The sequence below is a fragment of the Stomoxys calcitrans genome, chromosome 2 (genome assembly GCF_963082655.1).
Source record: "Stomoxys calcitrans chromosome 2, idStoCalc2.1, whole genome shotgun sequence".
NCBI lineage: Eukaryota > Metazoa > Arthropoda > Insecta > Diptera > Muscidae > Stomoxys > Stomoxys calcitrans.
The window spans coordinates 59,371,768-59,387,326 of NC_081553.1; the positions used below are offsets into that span (position 1 = coordinate 59,371,768).

General features: G+C 40.9%; 1 protein-coding gene across 6 annotated transcripts in view; it reads right to left on the bottom strand.

Moving 5' to 3' along the window:
* The window catches only part of LOC106088278 (myosin heavy chain 95F), a 168,585-nt gene that overhangs the window by 12,941 nt on the left and 140,085 nt on the right, over positions 1–15,559 (bottom strand). For all 6 annotated transcript variants that reach the window (XM_013253708.2, XM_013253712.2, XM_013253707.2 and 3 more), the window contains exons 3-11: positions 11,695–11,768; positions 11,491–11,620; positions 11,262–11,423; positions 10,923–11,185; positions 1,897–2,303; positions 1,085–1,826; positions 585–1,017; positions 278–519; positions 90–188 (exon numbers count right to left, since the gene is read on the bottom strand). In XM_013253708.2, the coding sequence (XP_013109162.1) occupies positions 90–188; positions 278–519; positions 585–1,017; positions 1,085–1,826; positions 1,897–2,303; positions 10,923–11,185; positions 11,262–11,423; positions 11,491–11,620; positions 11,695–11,768 (2,552 nt within the window). The remainder of the gene's footprint in view (positions 1–89; positions 189–277; positions 520–584; positions 1,018–1,084; positions 1,827–1,896; positions 2,304–10,922; positions 11,186–11,261; positions 11,424–11,490; positions 11,621–11,694; positions 11,769–15,559) is intronic.

The following is a 15,559-nucleotide window of genomic DNA, read 5'->3' on the forward strand; positions in this document are numbered from 1 at the left end:
AATTTTTCCAAATTTTAAATTTATAGAAAAGTTTTTAGAAAAATTCTTTTTTTTTTCCAAGTTTGGTCACAATTTTGTTTTTTGCTTACCTTTAGTTTTGTATTCAAATCAACGGTTATCTTATTCATGTTGGCCATAACGTTGGTGTACAGCCCATCAATTTCACGAGGAGTAATTTTCTCATTCATCTAAGCAGAGAAAGAAAAATAAGAAGAAAACGATTTAAAATAGGCCTCTAGGGGGAATTCCTTAAAATCTTCATCCCACAAAATTATACCTTGATTTTCAGAATGGTATCATCAATTTGACGATTAATATCGGCAACTTCTTGTACAATTTCGTCACGACCTTTCTTCAAACCGCCAGCGATTTCCACAGTCTTTTGAGCATTCATACGAATCTTATTGATCTTGGCAATGCCCTGATAACGAGGACGATGATGTTTGCGAGCCAAAAAGCCACGAACCGTGCTTTGTATGAGCAAAACACTTTTATTGCGATATTTAATACGATTGCGCACTTTAATAAAAAAAAGAAAAGATTATTAAAATTCTTAATTTGTTAAGAAAAAAATGACAACTTACACTTTATAACACACACTGCGCCCAAGGCCGATTTCACCCATCTGGATCTGATTAACCATTTCTTGACCTTGGCCACAATGGCCAACAGATTTTCGGGATCAGATTTCATAATACGATCGAATTCTATGAATTTACCCGGCCGGAAGAAGACTTTCGTTATGCCAAACTTAAAATCTTTAGAACTCAAATTCAAGGATTGCAGCATAGCCTCACAGAAGGTACGAGCTGGCAGTTTAGCTAATTCGGGAGGCAAAGAAGATTTGTACATGTTATAGAGATCGGCGAAGGGTACGCGCGAAGGATAGCCATGCTCCATCAATTCCAGCACAGATATGGTGCCAGAACATTTCAGCTGGGCCAAGGCCAAACCACCTTCAAATTCGCGATCAATCATTTTGCTGTTGGGTTTTATGCAGCGTATAAAATTGGTGCCCTTAAACCAGAAAAAAAAAAACAAAAATTACTTAAAAACCTTTTTTTTTTCTTAAGCTTCCACTTACATTCTTCTCCAATTTATCCATTAACTCGGCCAATTGTGTTCTAAACTTTGAGCCCACCGAAATGAAATTCAATTTACCTCTCGAAGAACTTGTACCCGAGGGAAACAACGATTTCAGTAGAGGATTCTCACATTCTTGCACCAAACCCTCGAGGGAGGCATGCAAGGCATCATTGTTCTTTTCGATAAATTGCTCTGTATTATAGCATACTGCTCCGGCAAAATGACGCACCAGAAATCCTTCCTCATCGCGCAGTGTACGATGAGCCTTCAGACGCGAGGAACGTGGCAAACCCAAACGATAATGATTTGTCCAGGCAGAATGCACCTCACTGGTGAAATGTACCGGCGAAGGCTTGGGCAGTTTGCTCTCCTCATCCAGCAAAGTAAAGATGCCATTCGATTTGTTTTCGATTAATTCTATAATATCTTGATTATCGGTGAAAGTAATTTCAGGAACATTAAGACCCTCTCGTTTATACAACTCTTGTTCGTTCTTCAATATGTTGTCGTTGAAGAACTTCTGCAGTTTCTCATTGCAGTAGTTAATGCAAAACTGTTCAAAGGAATTGACGGTGAAATACTCGAAACCGGCAATATCCAAGACGCCTATATAGAAATTGGAAGCCTGGAAGGGTATGCTTTGATTGATAAGGGCCACTATGCGATCGAATAGGCGGTTATAAATGGCCTTGGCCAAGGCATCACGGGCATTGGAGGCTTCATACATTTTCAAAGGAACCCTAAAATGATAGAAAAAGATGACAATTAACAAATTTTTTTTTCTCCTTAGGGAACTTGTTTTGGCCTTACATGATCACTGTGCCTTTGAAACCGCCTCCTTTACTTTGCATTACTCTTGAAACCAAAGCTTGTCTCAGCTCATCTGGATCTACGCCCAAAAGGCGACATGTTGTGGTCAAAGATTTTTCTGAGGATTGTGAAACCTGGCATCCTCCTCTCACATCGTCGGGTATTTCTTCAAAGGAGATGTTGCCAAGATGCAGCACAGCCGCCACCAATGAATAGATTTCCAGTTTTTGTATTTCACTAAGGCCCAGACGACCCAAGGCCTTATCCAGATTTTGGAAATGATTGTAATCATCGATTATGGGATCTTTCAGCGGTCCATTTTTCATATGATCTGCTGATTTTTGTGTTGCTGGTATCAACTGTTCCGTTTTTCCATTGGAAAAATACTGTGTACAACCGGAGAGGTACTGCAACAAAAGAGGAGGAAGAGATTATTAATGAAAATATATAATAAAACGGCAATGGAACCTATAGTTCATCAGGCTTCTACACAAATTGGAATGCATCAGATCATTATATCCCGAAAAAAGCCGTCAATGGGATGCATTTTATTTAAAAAGTTAAAAATTGGCTACCTTTTGCGTTTTGCGGGATTTGTTTGCAGAGTTGCATTTTCAACGCTCAAAAACAAAGCTCAACGCGCTCACAAAAGGCTCTAACTAAGAATGCACCAAATAAAAAGGCTTTAAGTTCGGCCGGGCCTTGATTACCCACCACCTCGGGTATATATGTAACCCACCTTTCGTCACAATCCGATGAAAATTGGATAACTTAAGCACCCAAATTCGGCACGGACATTGAGTGGTCTAATAAATTTTTAAAACCTCACTGTTGAATTTTGTATTTAAAATTTCAACAAAATCGGGTAATAAAGCTTCAGAACCTTAACCGCCATATCGGTCTATATAGCAGCTATATCTAAATACAATCCGATTCAATCCATATTTGGATCGGATGGTGGGTGGCCTAAAACTACTCAATGTTTAAAATTTCAGAGAAATCGTTTAAAAAATAAAGCTTTTATGGGCTTCAGACCCTTTATCAGGAGATCGGTCTATATGGCAGCATCTTAACCATATTTGAATCAGGTTTTGGGAGGCCTAAAGCTACTCATTATTTTAAATTTCAGTAATATCGGTTAAAAAATAAAACTTTTATGGGCTTCAGACCCTTTATCGCCAGATCGGTCTATATGGCAGCTATATCTAAAAATAGTCCCATCTAATCCATACTTAGGTAAGATGTCTGGAGGATTAAAATATCCCACCGTTTCAAATTTCAGCGAAATCGGGCAATAAATAAAGCTTTTATCGGCTTCAGACCCTTTATCGGCAGATAGGTCTTTACGGCAGCTATATCTAAATATAGTCCGATCTAAAACATATTTAGAATCGAAGTTGAGAGGCCTGAAACTACTCACTGTTTCAAAATTTCAGAGAAATCGGTTAACAAATAAAGCTTTTATGGGCTTCAGACTCTTTATAGGCAGATCGGTCTATATGGCAGTTATATCTAAATATAGTCCGATCTGAACCATACTTAGGTCAGATGTCGGGAGGCTTAAAATAATCCACTGTTTCAAATTTCTGCGAAATTGGGTAAGGGTTTAGACCCTTTATAGGCAGATCGGTCTATATGGCAGCTATATCTAAATATAGTGCGGTCCCTCCTTGTAGGATGTCATAGGATTGACTGGGGTAGATGTTTGTCCATGGGGAGATTAATATCCGCACCCTTTTTTCAACCTAACCTAATCTAAGTTTCCCGAAAGGCGAAAATCTTTCCCGAGTAGGCATAAACATTTAGGGGAGACTTGAAATAACATTCATCTATATGGGACCCAAATATCATTCCTCACTCTCTGTCTCTCTCTCGAATCCTCAGAAGAGATCACCAAGCCATGATAAATTGAAAGTAATGACAGACGGACGCAAGTTTGCCCATGAACATTCTATTGAGGAACAGGGGCTAACTTCTCCCATATCGATGTCCGATTCAAGTTAGCTCAACGATAACGGGCCTCGTCCAAAAGGCGTGCCGCTGTGCTACACCTCTTTGGGGAGAAGTTTATAAATGGCTGCCATACCAAATGGAATAGTACCTCACAAATGTTGCCAGCCTTAGGAGGGGATAACCACCGCAAAAATTTTTTTTCTGATGTTCTCGCCAGGATTCAAACCCAGTCGTTCAGCGTCATAGGCGGACTTGCTAACCTCAGCGCCACGGTGGCATCTTAAAGAACAGAGGGACGCAAAGACTTATTACCTGACCCATGTGTTATTCGTTCATGGTTGCTTCTGGAAATACCTACTACTAAATTCTCATGAACATTCCACAGGGGGCACATCCCTCATATAAATGAGTGCAGTCCGATTAAAGTTTTTAAGCTCAATGATAAGGGGCCTCCTTTTTTATGCGACACTACTTGGTAGAGAAGTTTTAACATGGCAGGATACCCAAATGTAGCCAGCATTAGTAAGGGGATAACCACCAAGTGTTTGGCGTCATAGGCGGACATGCCAACCTCTGCCCCACAGTGACCTCCAATGGAAATATTTTTATTCACTGCGAGCGCTAGGCCGAGAGACGCCAAGTGTAAGCGGCGATTGGGGCACCCCGGTAGCTGAGTTGGCAGCGTGCTTGAATTACCAGTACAGGGGTCGTGGGTTCGATTCCCCCCAGAAGCCTTGGTCTGTCGCTACTGTGGTATCACAATGGACTTAAAATTGTAAAATTGTCTAAGTGAGTCTGTAAAAGGACTGCCACTCTTATCTAACTTATCCTCAGTAGCGTTTGGTTACATTTTACTTGGAACTCTCAAGGCGGTGATAAGATATGCCGAACAAATACAGCAAAGAAAGGGGATTTGCCCAAACACAGAGGCATAGAAGATAAAGGCTAAGATCTGGAAGCAGACACGATACACCTGATATGGTTAAGTACCAAATATGGGATTCACCTCAAAGCAATGCGAAAGCAGTTCCGAGGAGGAACTGGTCTCCTGAGTTGAAACAGGGTAAGTTCTTAGCCGATATATTTAGTAAAAATGGATCCCTGTGTACGACGACAGACGCACTGGTCAGAAGATTAAGGCATTTTCTCCATCGTGATATGGAAAAAACCTCAATTCACTTGGTGTCAACATAGAAGACCCAAAAACCCGTTTTTAGGCAGTCTTACCAAAACATGGTATTGCAAGCGAAGAAAATCGGCGCTTACAGATTGTGGAAAAGGTAAAATGTTACCGAAAGATGGTCAAGATGGACATCTTTACGGAAGTTCAAAATTATAGTGGAATGAAAATAGCTGTTTACGTATTAGCCTGGCACGGGATAGCGTTGAGCACCACACAGGCTGGAACATTGAGGTCTGATCTGTGTGGTGTTCATTGCTGTCACGAGAATCTAAGCTGCGAGCTACCGGGCGTGTCCATCGATAGTGGAATACTTCACACAGTGTAGCTGTAACGGCAATCGCGAAAAATCAGCGGTATCGAGCGAAGAGTCTCAGTGAGAGACCGAGCATCACCGGTTCTTTCATAAATACAGAGTGCCTATGATGCTCGATATGATAAGGTGGGTTATTGGCGCTTTTAAATAGCCAATGACCACCCTGTTTCTGCGGCCATCGGTCTTTTGGAACGGAACTAGTTTGCTCACCTACAGGAGCTTGACGAGGATCGCCACCTCCACATGAAAATGTGGAAATCACGGACAATCAGCGGTAGCGAGCGGAGAGTCTCAGTAAGAGACCCAGCGGCACCGGCTCTTGCACAAATACTGAGTGCCTATGATGCTCGATATGACAAGGCAGGTTATTGGCGGCGTTAAATAACCACTGACCACCCTGTTCCAGCGACGATCGGTCTTTTGGACCGGAACGAATTGGCTTACCTACAGGAGCTTGACGAGGATCGCCACCTCCACATGAAAATGTGGCTACAACAACAACAACAGGCCGAATATCAATTACAAAGGAGCACCATTAAATATTGCCATCATAAAAACTAATCCTCTTAAGTAAAGTTTTTTTTTTGATAAACAATACTATACCACTATTCCTGATAAAACCGATTGGAACTACGATATCCCTGGTAACAGAAGTTACATAGACTTCTATACGGATGGTTCCAAACTAAACGCCCAAAGTTGGGCTTTGGCGTGTACTCTAGAAATCTAGAAGTGGTCATATCGAAAAGGTTACCCGACCACGGCAGTGAGTATCAAGCGGAGATCCTTGGAACTAAGGAAGTGGTGGAATGGCTAAGATATAATGCCATTACGACGATTGGCATACCAGGCAGCCATTAAATACCTGGAGAACGTTTTTCTGAACACAAAAACCGCTCTCGACTGTCGCAGATCTCTCAACGAGATGGCTGAACAGTTCAAAATTCACCTGTTCTGGGTGTCGGGTGATATAGATATCCCAGGGAATTGTAAAGCGGACGAGCTTGCAAGACTAGGAACTATTCTACACATTCCAGAGATACTGGAATCTTTGGGTATGCCTCTAGCGACATGTAAGCTATGTTTTCAGGACCAGACCCGAAGGACAACGAATTGCCCAAAAAGTAATTGCTGATTTTTCATATAGTCGGCGTTGACAAATTTTAAGCAAATTTTAAGCATTAATCGAATTGGATCGTCATGTAACTGAGCGTGAGATAGGAGAGAAGTTAAACATGCCAAAATCAACCGTTCATTATCACATAAAAAGTCTTGGACTGGTGAAAAAAATTGATATTTGGGTACCACATGTATTGAAAGAAATTTATTTAACAAACCGAATCAACGCTTGTGATATGCACCTTAAACGTAATGAATTCGATCCGTTTTTAAAACGAATCATAACTGGAGATGGAAATGGATTGTTTACAACAACGTTAGTCAAAAACGATCATGGTCCAAGCATGGTGAACCAGCTCAAACCACTTCAAAGGCTGATATCCACCAAAAGAAGGTTATGCTGTCTGTTTGGTGGGATTGGAAGGGTGTGGTATATTTTGAGCTGCTTCTAAGGAACCAAACGATTAATTCGGATGTTTACTGTCAACAATTGGACAAATTGAATACAGCCATCAAGGAGAAGCGACCAGAATTGGTCAATCGTAAAGGTGTCATATTCCACCAGGACAACGCTAGACCGCACACATCTTTGGTCACTCGCCAAAAACTGAGTGAGCTTGGCTGGGAACTTTTGATGCATCCACCATATAGCCCTGACCTTGCACCTTCAGACTACCATTTATTTCGATCTTTGCAGAACTCCTTAAATGGTAAAACTTTCGGCAATGATGAGGCTATAAAATCGTACTTGGTTCAGTTTTTTGCAGATAAAGGCCAGAAGTTCTATGAGCGTGGAATACTAAATTTGCCAGAAAGATGGAAAAAGGTTATCGAAAAAAATGTATTTGATTAAAGTTCATTCTAAGTTTTATTAAAAATGCATTTACTTTCTTTTAAAAAATCCGCAATTACTTTTTAGGCAACCATAGATGTGAGCATTCGAAAACTATGTGGCCTAATCCAGACTTGAAGAGGTCTACTGCTTTGCTGTCATTGGCTTGAACAGACGCCTCAGTCATTGTGTCCGTCATGACAAGTCACTGTCTAATGACGGACTGAAGGTTGCCAGCAAGGACTTTTGCAGAAGCTGTGAGGACATTAAAGAAGAAGACACTATAGAACACCTTCTGTGTGTGTGTCCCGCACTAGCAGTCAGAAAGAGTTCCACTTTAGGTTCTAATTTCTTTAGCGGATGTGTTTGTTGTCATTGGCTAGAACAGACGTCTCAGTCATTGTGTTCGTCTCATTTCTTTGAGAACCTGTCTAGATTTAACGGATGTAAACATTCGTTATTGAGCTTTTTAAAGCGATCTGGATGGTTCAACGGTAGGAACTAGATGAGATCTGCCTTGTTCTGTTCCTGGGGTATCACAATGGACGAAAACGTCTAATTGAGTCTGATGGCAGACTGCCACTTAAACCTAAACTAACCTAAAGTAAAGTTTGGGCCGACCAAACTTACTGCCGAATTGACTTCTTATTGACCCACTATCGCTGTATATTCTTCCACAGCGAAATATAAGTGGTAATGAGCATTTGCATTTTAAGTTTGCTTCCGTCAATTCAGCCGTTTAGATCTGGTTATCTTTTTCTTTGCAAATAATGCCACAAAAGAAACAAGAATATTACAAACCTCAGCAAAGCAAACAATGTGGTTAAAATATAGGTGACCTCGTAATAACGAAAAACACTCCCTTTTGTGAAATGTGTAACAAAATTAAAGATAAATTAAGGCAACAATTATCTCGTGTAGACACAACATTTTATCACTATCTCATATTCTTGCTAAACAAACAGTTTGTAATGGTTTCACCAACTTCCAACAGGAGGACATCCAAAACAAAGAGAAACTTGTGACGCAAAAAAGTAAACACATAATTTCATCATCGTAATCGCCATCATCATGGAAAGGTGGTAGAGATGTTAAAACAAAGGTGCACAGGTGTACTAAAATCCAAAAAGGTGGGAATGAATTTTTTGTAGCCGAATTTTGCAATGTGCAAAGGTCTCAAGTCAACTACTTCGCTAAAAACAATAGCTTTAAGATTTTATTGATTTCAACTGCAACAGTTGGAGTTCTCTTATTGCGCATAGCACAAGCAATTTGAAAGAAAATTTCATTTTACCTTGCTTTTTTGCACAAACTAATGGGTGCTCCAAGGGGTTACAAAATCCAAAGTGGATAACTTTGAGCTTTTTTCAAAAATGTTATGCTATGTTATGTTCAAAGTCTCAACTCAACAATTCGAAGGCGTTGGTTCTTGTGTATAAATAGGGGTTTTATAAAGTTCTCCATATATGGTACTAGCCGAACCGGGCCCGCTCCGCTGAGCCTTCTTTAACTCTCAAATATCTTTTTAGGGTGGGGACACTTCGCCCTGAATGCGGATATCGAACTCGTGCCATTGCAGCCCATTACGCTGAACGCGTCGTTGGTCATTTAAAAAGGTTTCGCACTGCGGGAAGCCGTTCGTACTCGGCTCTAAAAAAAGTCCCTTATCATTAAGTTTAAACTTTCTCTGTTCCTGGTGGTAATGTTCTTCCTAGGGTAATGTTCTCATTAGAGGAGGGATGGCACCTCAGACATTTCGACTGAAATATGGATATCAAATTCATGCTGCACATCCCTTTAATTTGAACCCCATATTGCCAGGGCAGGTTAATATGAACCATTTGGAGGGTGTTTTGGGGCTGGGGCGGCCACCGGCACTTTGCTCTGAAAATAGATATCAAATTCGTTCTTTATTCTCAACGGAAATGAAGTTCAGCTTTGGGGGTGCTTTAGTAGGCGTACGACAAAACATTTGGCTCCAATGTTGGATATTAAATTCGTTTTCTACTCTTGAATACCTTTCATTTGAGTCCCATATTGACATAATGACTCAAATAACCCATTTGACGTATCATTAAGAGGAAAAGCGCGGCCCGCTGGGTACTTGGACCCATATTTTAATACCACACTCGTTTTCTGATCTCCAATGCCTTTCGTTTGATATTGATATTATTGTGCTCATCGGACCACTTTCGGTTATGGGTGGCGTTTTTGGGGAAAGGGGGAGCGTCCGCGTCCACCTGATATCTCATAATTATATAGCTTATTTTTCCTTACAGACAAACGTACACAATCTATGAACATTTTAAGAAAATCGGTTCGGCCAAGTATCATATAGTCATAATGGGTCTAATGGGGTGGCGTGACCCTTTATACTTCGATTTGATTTGTATGCCAGATTCCCGAATACCTTTTATTTGAGCCTCATATTGAAATGAACGTCCTATATGTCTGTTTGGAGGAGTTTTGGTGTTGGAGCGGCCCGATGGGTACTTCGACTCAAATTATGATACCATATTCGTATTCTACTCTCCAATACCTTTCATTTGATTCCTATATTGTCCCGATCGGTCCATTTTTGATTTTGGGTTGTGTTTTTGACATAAGGGGGAGGGTCCGTTCCCCTTCCGATACCGAAAAATTATATAACCTATGTTTCCTTCCAGACCAACCTACACAGCATGCGAAAATTTCGAGGGACTCGGTTGTGCCGTTTTTTAGTCTATATTGTCCCGATCGGTCCACTTTTGATTTTGGGTTGTGTTTTTGGCATAAGAGGGAGGGTCTGTCCCCCTTCCGATACCGAAAAATTATATAACCTATGTTTCCTTCCAGACCAACCTACACAATATGCGAAAATTTCGAGAAAATCGGTTCAGCCGTTTTTTAGTCTATATGGAATAAAACAAACCGAGTCCCATATATCCGTGATTGGCTAATGTGCCCATTTTGGGCGTTTTTGTGGGGGTGGGGTGACCCCCTATACTTCGACATGAATTTGTATGCCAGATTAGTTATCTACTCCCGCATACTTTTTATTTGATACACATATTATCCTTATCGGTCCACTTTTGATTTTGGGTGGTGTGTTTGGGGTAACGGTGGAGGGTCTGCTCCCTCCCGTTATCAATAAATTATAAAGCCTATTTCTACTTCCTGACCATATTTGTAATCTACTCCCGAATGCCTTTCATTTGAGTCCCATATTGTCATGAACGTCAAAAAAACCTATTTTAAGGGGTTTTGGGGCTGGGGCGGCCCCCCAGGTACTTGGACCCAACTTTTATTATAATATTCGTACTCTACTCCTGAATACCTTTCATTTGAATCCCATATTGTCCCGATCGGTCCACTTTTATTTTTGGGTAGTACTTTTGGAGTAAGGGGGAGGGTTCGCCCCCCTCCCGATATCAAAAAGTTATATAGCCTATGTTTCCTTCCAGACCAACCTACAAAATCTGTGAAAATTTCAAGGTAATCGGTTCAGCCGTTTTTGAGTCTATACGGAACAAACAAACAATCCGACAAACACAAATTAAATTTTATATATAAGAAGATTTTGGTCGTTGGATTTTCTTCTCTGACCCACTGTGCAATTTCAAAGAAAATTTCACTTTTGCACTTACCCGATAATCATCTGGTTTGCCTAAGCTTAATTTATCACGTAATTGTTGTGGTGCTCCCGCCAAAAGCATATAGAATACATGATAATTACGTTCCTCAGCACTCTGTGAACATATGCGGCTTTTCTCCAGCAAATAATGGGAAATATAACCACCGACCACCTGACATTTGGCATCGTAATGCACTTCAATGAATTTGCCAAAGCGTGAGGAATTGTTATTGCGTGTGGTCTTGGCATTACCGAAGGCCTCCAATACAGGATTGGCTAGAAAAGAAGAAAGCAAACAAATTTGTCACTATGTAGGAACGAAAATTAGTAGTGAAGGTCATGCTCCACTAACCATCTAGGATTTTTTGCTCTATGGGTCCTGCACTGTCATGCGAATAACATAAATATTTCAGCAGATATTTTGTGGACTCTGTTTTGCCAGCTCCTGATTCGCCCGAAACAATTATCGATTGAGATGCTTTGTAGACACGCATATCGCGTATAGCCTTATCAGCTGAAAGGGGAAGGGAAAGAAGCATCAATAAAAGATTCTTTATGCTACTACAAATTTCTTTTCCTACCTATGGCAAATACGTGGGGTGCCAATTCACCCAAGGAACGTCCATTGTATTTCTTTATAGTCGCAGGTGCATAGAGATCTGTAATTTCACGATACGGATTTATGGCTATTAATATATTGGCCACATATGTCTAAAAAGAAAGAAGAAGAAAACAAGGATTAAAGAGTTATCAAATAAAATATGAGTGGACTATTGAAAACTTACATAAATTTTGTCCTTGTAATAACGTGTTTTCAAATTATCCAGAAATGTGGCTTCATTTAGTAACATCAATTCGCCTAAAAGAAAAATGGAAAAATTTAACATTTTATAAAATTTTTTTACAATAAAAATTGGCTCTGAATTTGGATAGGCAAATATAACGGAACTAGCCGAGCTGTTCAGTATTCATAAGAATAAGTGCTAATTGTTTTTCCAATTCGACCGACGCACATTGGCATAGAACGAAAAAAATAATACACTAGTGCAAAATTGTGGACGAGATGATGTGCAATTTTTCCAGATCCTAGGTGAGCATTTTTTTGGCAGCCCCCTAAAGTTGGTCTCCTAGGTTTTTCGAAAATTGGTTTAAGCTGAGTTTGCTCCTGTTCCTTAATGGAATGTTCATGTTAATTTTACTTTACTTTTATTGGCTATGACAGAACATTTGTTCCACTAGCCAAAAGTAGAATAGCGTTCCAAGTGCCTTGATCTTCTGTGCTCATTCTAAAATCTCTGACATCAAGTTTCGAGGTGTCTTCCATCACTTAATCTTTCCATAGGGCTTTTGGTCTTCCCGATTTGCGTGAACCACCGTGTTTGGCCTCTAAAGACTTCTTTGGTGGAGCTTCTTCATCCATTCTGACAACATGACCTAGCCAACGCAGCCGTTGTATTGTATTTTGATGCGTGTAACTATGCTATCGTCGTCATACAGCTCGTGGTTCATACGTCACCCATATTCTCCATTAAAGCAAACTGGTCCATATATTTTACGAAGAATCTTTTTCTCAAATACTCCAGGCACTGTCTCATCTGCTTTCACAAGTACCCAAGCCTCAGAACCATATAACAACACGGGTAGTATCAGTGTCTTGTATAGTGTAATCTTCGTCTCTCGAGAGGTGGGCTTGTTTCTAAACTGCTTATTTAGTCCAAAGTAGCTTCTGTTTGCCAGTATTATTATTCGCTTTTTCTCAAAACTAGTGTCATTCTTTTCGGTTGCGGCGGTGCCGAGGTAGATAAAGTTACTGACTATCTCAAAGATATGGTTCACATCTTTCTCCATTTTCTTTATCAGCTCGGTTGTACAAGGCGTTTTGGGAGTTGAAACCAACCATGGACGGAACATTGCAATTGACGGAATTGCTATGGTCTTCGAGGAAAGACCAACGAAATAGTAGATTTTATGAGCGGGAAGAACATAATAGTTGCAGCGATCCTGGACACAAAGCTGACACGGCATGACTATGAGCACCGCGCAGTCTGATACCTTGAACTACGGTCTGTGTGGTGTTCATCGTTATCACCGAAAGTTCAGTTAAAAGCTACCGGGCGCCTCAAGGATGCGGATAGTGGAATGCTCCATATGGAGTAGCTGCAGCCGCAGTCGCGGAAAATCAGCGGTATCGAGTAGAAAGTCTCAGTGAGAGGCCGGATGGCGCCGGTTAAATACTGAGTGCCCATGATGCTCGATATGACAAGGCGAAGTAATGACACCTTTTAATAACCAATGGCCATAATGTTCTCGCGGCGATGTCCTATGGACCGGAACGGACTTGTTCACCTATAAGAGTTTGACGAAGATCGCTAATAGAGATGTGCGCGTGAGTGATTTTCCATTCACACGCTCAAGAGAAAAAAATGTTACTCGTTTACGCACTTCTTTTTTATGTCGACTCACGTTTACGCACGGTCACGAGACGAAAATTTAACTCACGCACGACTCAGGAGATACTCACGTAACATTCATGACTCACGAGACAATCACGACTAACGAGGCAATCACGATTCACAAAAAAATCATGACTCCAGAGGCACTCACTTTGGCCTAGAACGAGATATAGTTCGATTTTGCCCATGAACTTTTCATTAAGGAGCAGGGGCAAACTTCTCATATACCAAAGAGTGCTGTCCGATTTAAGTTTAAGCTCAATGATAAGGTACTTCCTTTTCCAAGCCGAATATGAGCGGAGTGCCGCAGTGCAGTCGCTATTTGGAAAGAAGTTTTTACACGGAATAGTACCTTACAAATGTCGCCAGATGCATTACGGCAGGCTTGGGATTTGTGGATCTAAAAAGATGGGTCAGCAGAGGAACTCCTCAAGGAGGTGTACTGTCTCCTCTACTTTGGAATATAGCCATTAACAATATAAAGGGTGATTTTTTTGAGGTTAGGATTTTCATGCATTAGTATTTGACAGATCACGTGGGATTTCAGACATGGTGTCAAAGAGAAAGATGCTCAGTATGCTTTGACATTTCATCATGAATAGACTTACTAACGAGCAACGCTTGCAAATCATTGAATTTTATTACCAAAATCAGTGTTCGGTTCGAAATGTGTTCATTCACCGTAACGTTGCGTCCAACAGCATCTTTGAAAAAATACGGTCCAATGATTCCACCAGCGTACAAACCACACCAAACAGTGCATTTTTCGGGATGCATGGGCAGTTCTTGAACGGCTTCTGGTTGCTCTTCACTCCAAATGCGGCAATTTTGCTTATTTACGTAGCCATTCAACCAGAAATGAGCCTCATCGCTGAACAAAATTTGTCGATAAAAAAGCGGATTTTCTGCCAACTTTTCTAGGGCCCATTCACTGAAAATGATTTGCAAGCGTTGCTCGTTAGTAAGTCTATTCATGATGAAATGTCAAAGCATACTGAGCATCTTTCTCTTTGACACCATGTCTGAAATCCCACGTGATCTGTCAAATACTAATGCATGAAAATCCTAACCTCAAAAAAATCACCCTTTATTATTGTCTCTGGAAGAAAAAGGTGTAAAAGTGGTCGCGTATGCTGTGACGTGGTAATTGCGGTAGGGGAAAATTTCCCAGCACTCTAAGAGATATACTTCAGGAAGCTCTACGTGCAACAGCAAAGTGGGCTATCGAAAGAGGTCTAGGAATTAATCCGTGCAAGAAGTAGTTATTTTCAGCAGGAGATACAAGTAGCCTACGGTGGAACCTGTCTCCTTGGGTGGAGGAAATGCTCCATTTACAGAAAGCGCAAAATACTTGGGTGTTTTGCTGGACAGAAAATTAAAATCAACATTTTAGAAAGGGCAAGAAAGGCAATCTTTGCCTTATATACCAGCAAAAGAGCCATTGGCAAAAGTTGGGGGTTAAGACCGCGTGTCATGCATTGGGTATATTCCGCAGTTGTCAAACCTATAATGCTATATGGTGTTGTGGTCTGGTGGATGGCGTTTCAAAAGTCCACCCACTGCTAAATACCTAATCGGATCCAAAGGATGGCTTGTTTGTGCTTCACAACCGCACTGAGGACGACACCATCTGATGCACTGAATTTAATGCTACATCTTATGCCTCTGGACATTGTGGATACCCAATTGCAGCGATCACTGCCGTTAGGTTAAGGGAACTTCTCATTGGTAATGTGGCGGCTCCTGACACTGTGTTATCCTTGATATAATATCCAACGTTCCAGGCAGTGTGGATTACACCCTAGCTGAGCCTCTTTTTGATAAAAATTACTGTACCACTTTTCCTGGTAGAACCAATGGGAACTACGATATCCCTGGTAACAGAAGATCTATAAACTTCTACACGGATGGTTCCAAACTAAACGATCAGTTGGGCTTTTGGGTGTACTCTAAAAATCTTTCGATAAGGTTACCCAACCCCACCGCAGTAGGTATCAAGCGGAGATCCTTACAATTAAGGAATTGGTGGAATGGGTAAGATATAATGTCATTACGACGATTGGCATAAATATCTTCTCAGACAGCCATTAAATCCCTGGAGAACGTATTTCTGAACACAAAAACCGCCCTCCACTGTCGCAGATGACTGAACAGCTCAAAATTCACCTGTTCTGGGTGCCGGGCCACAGAGATATCC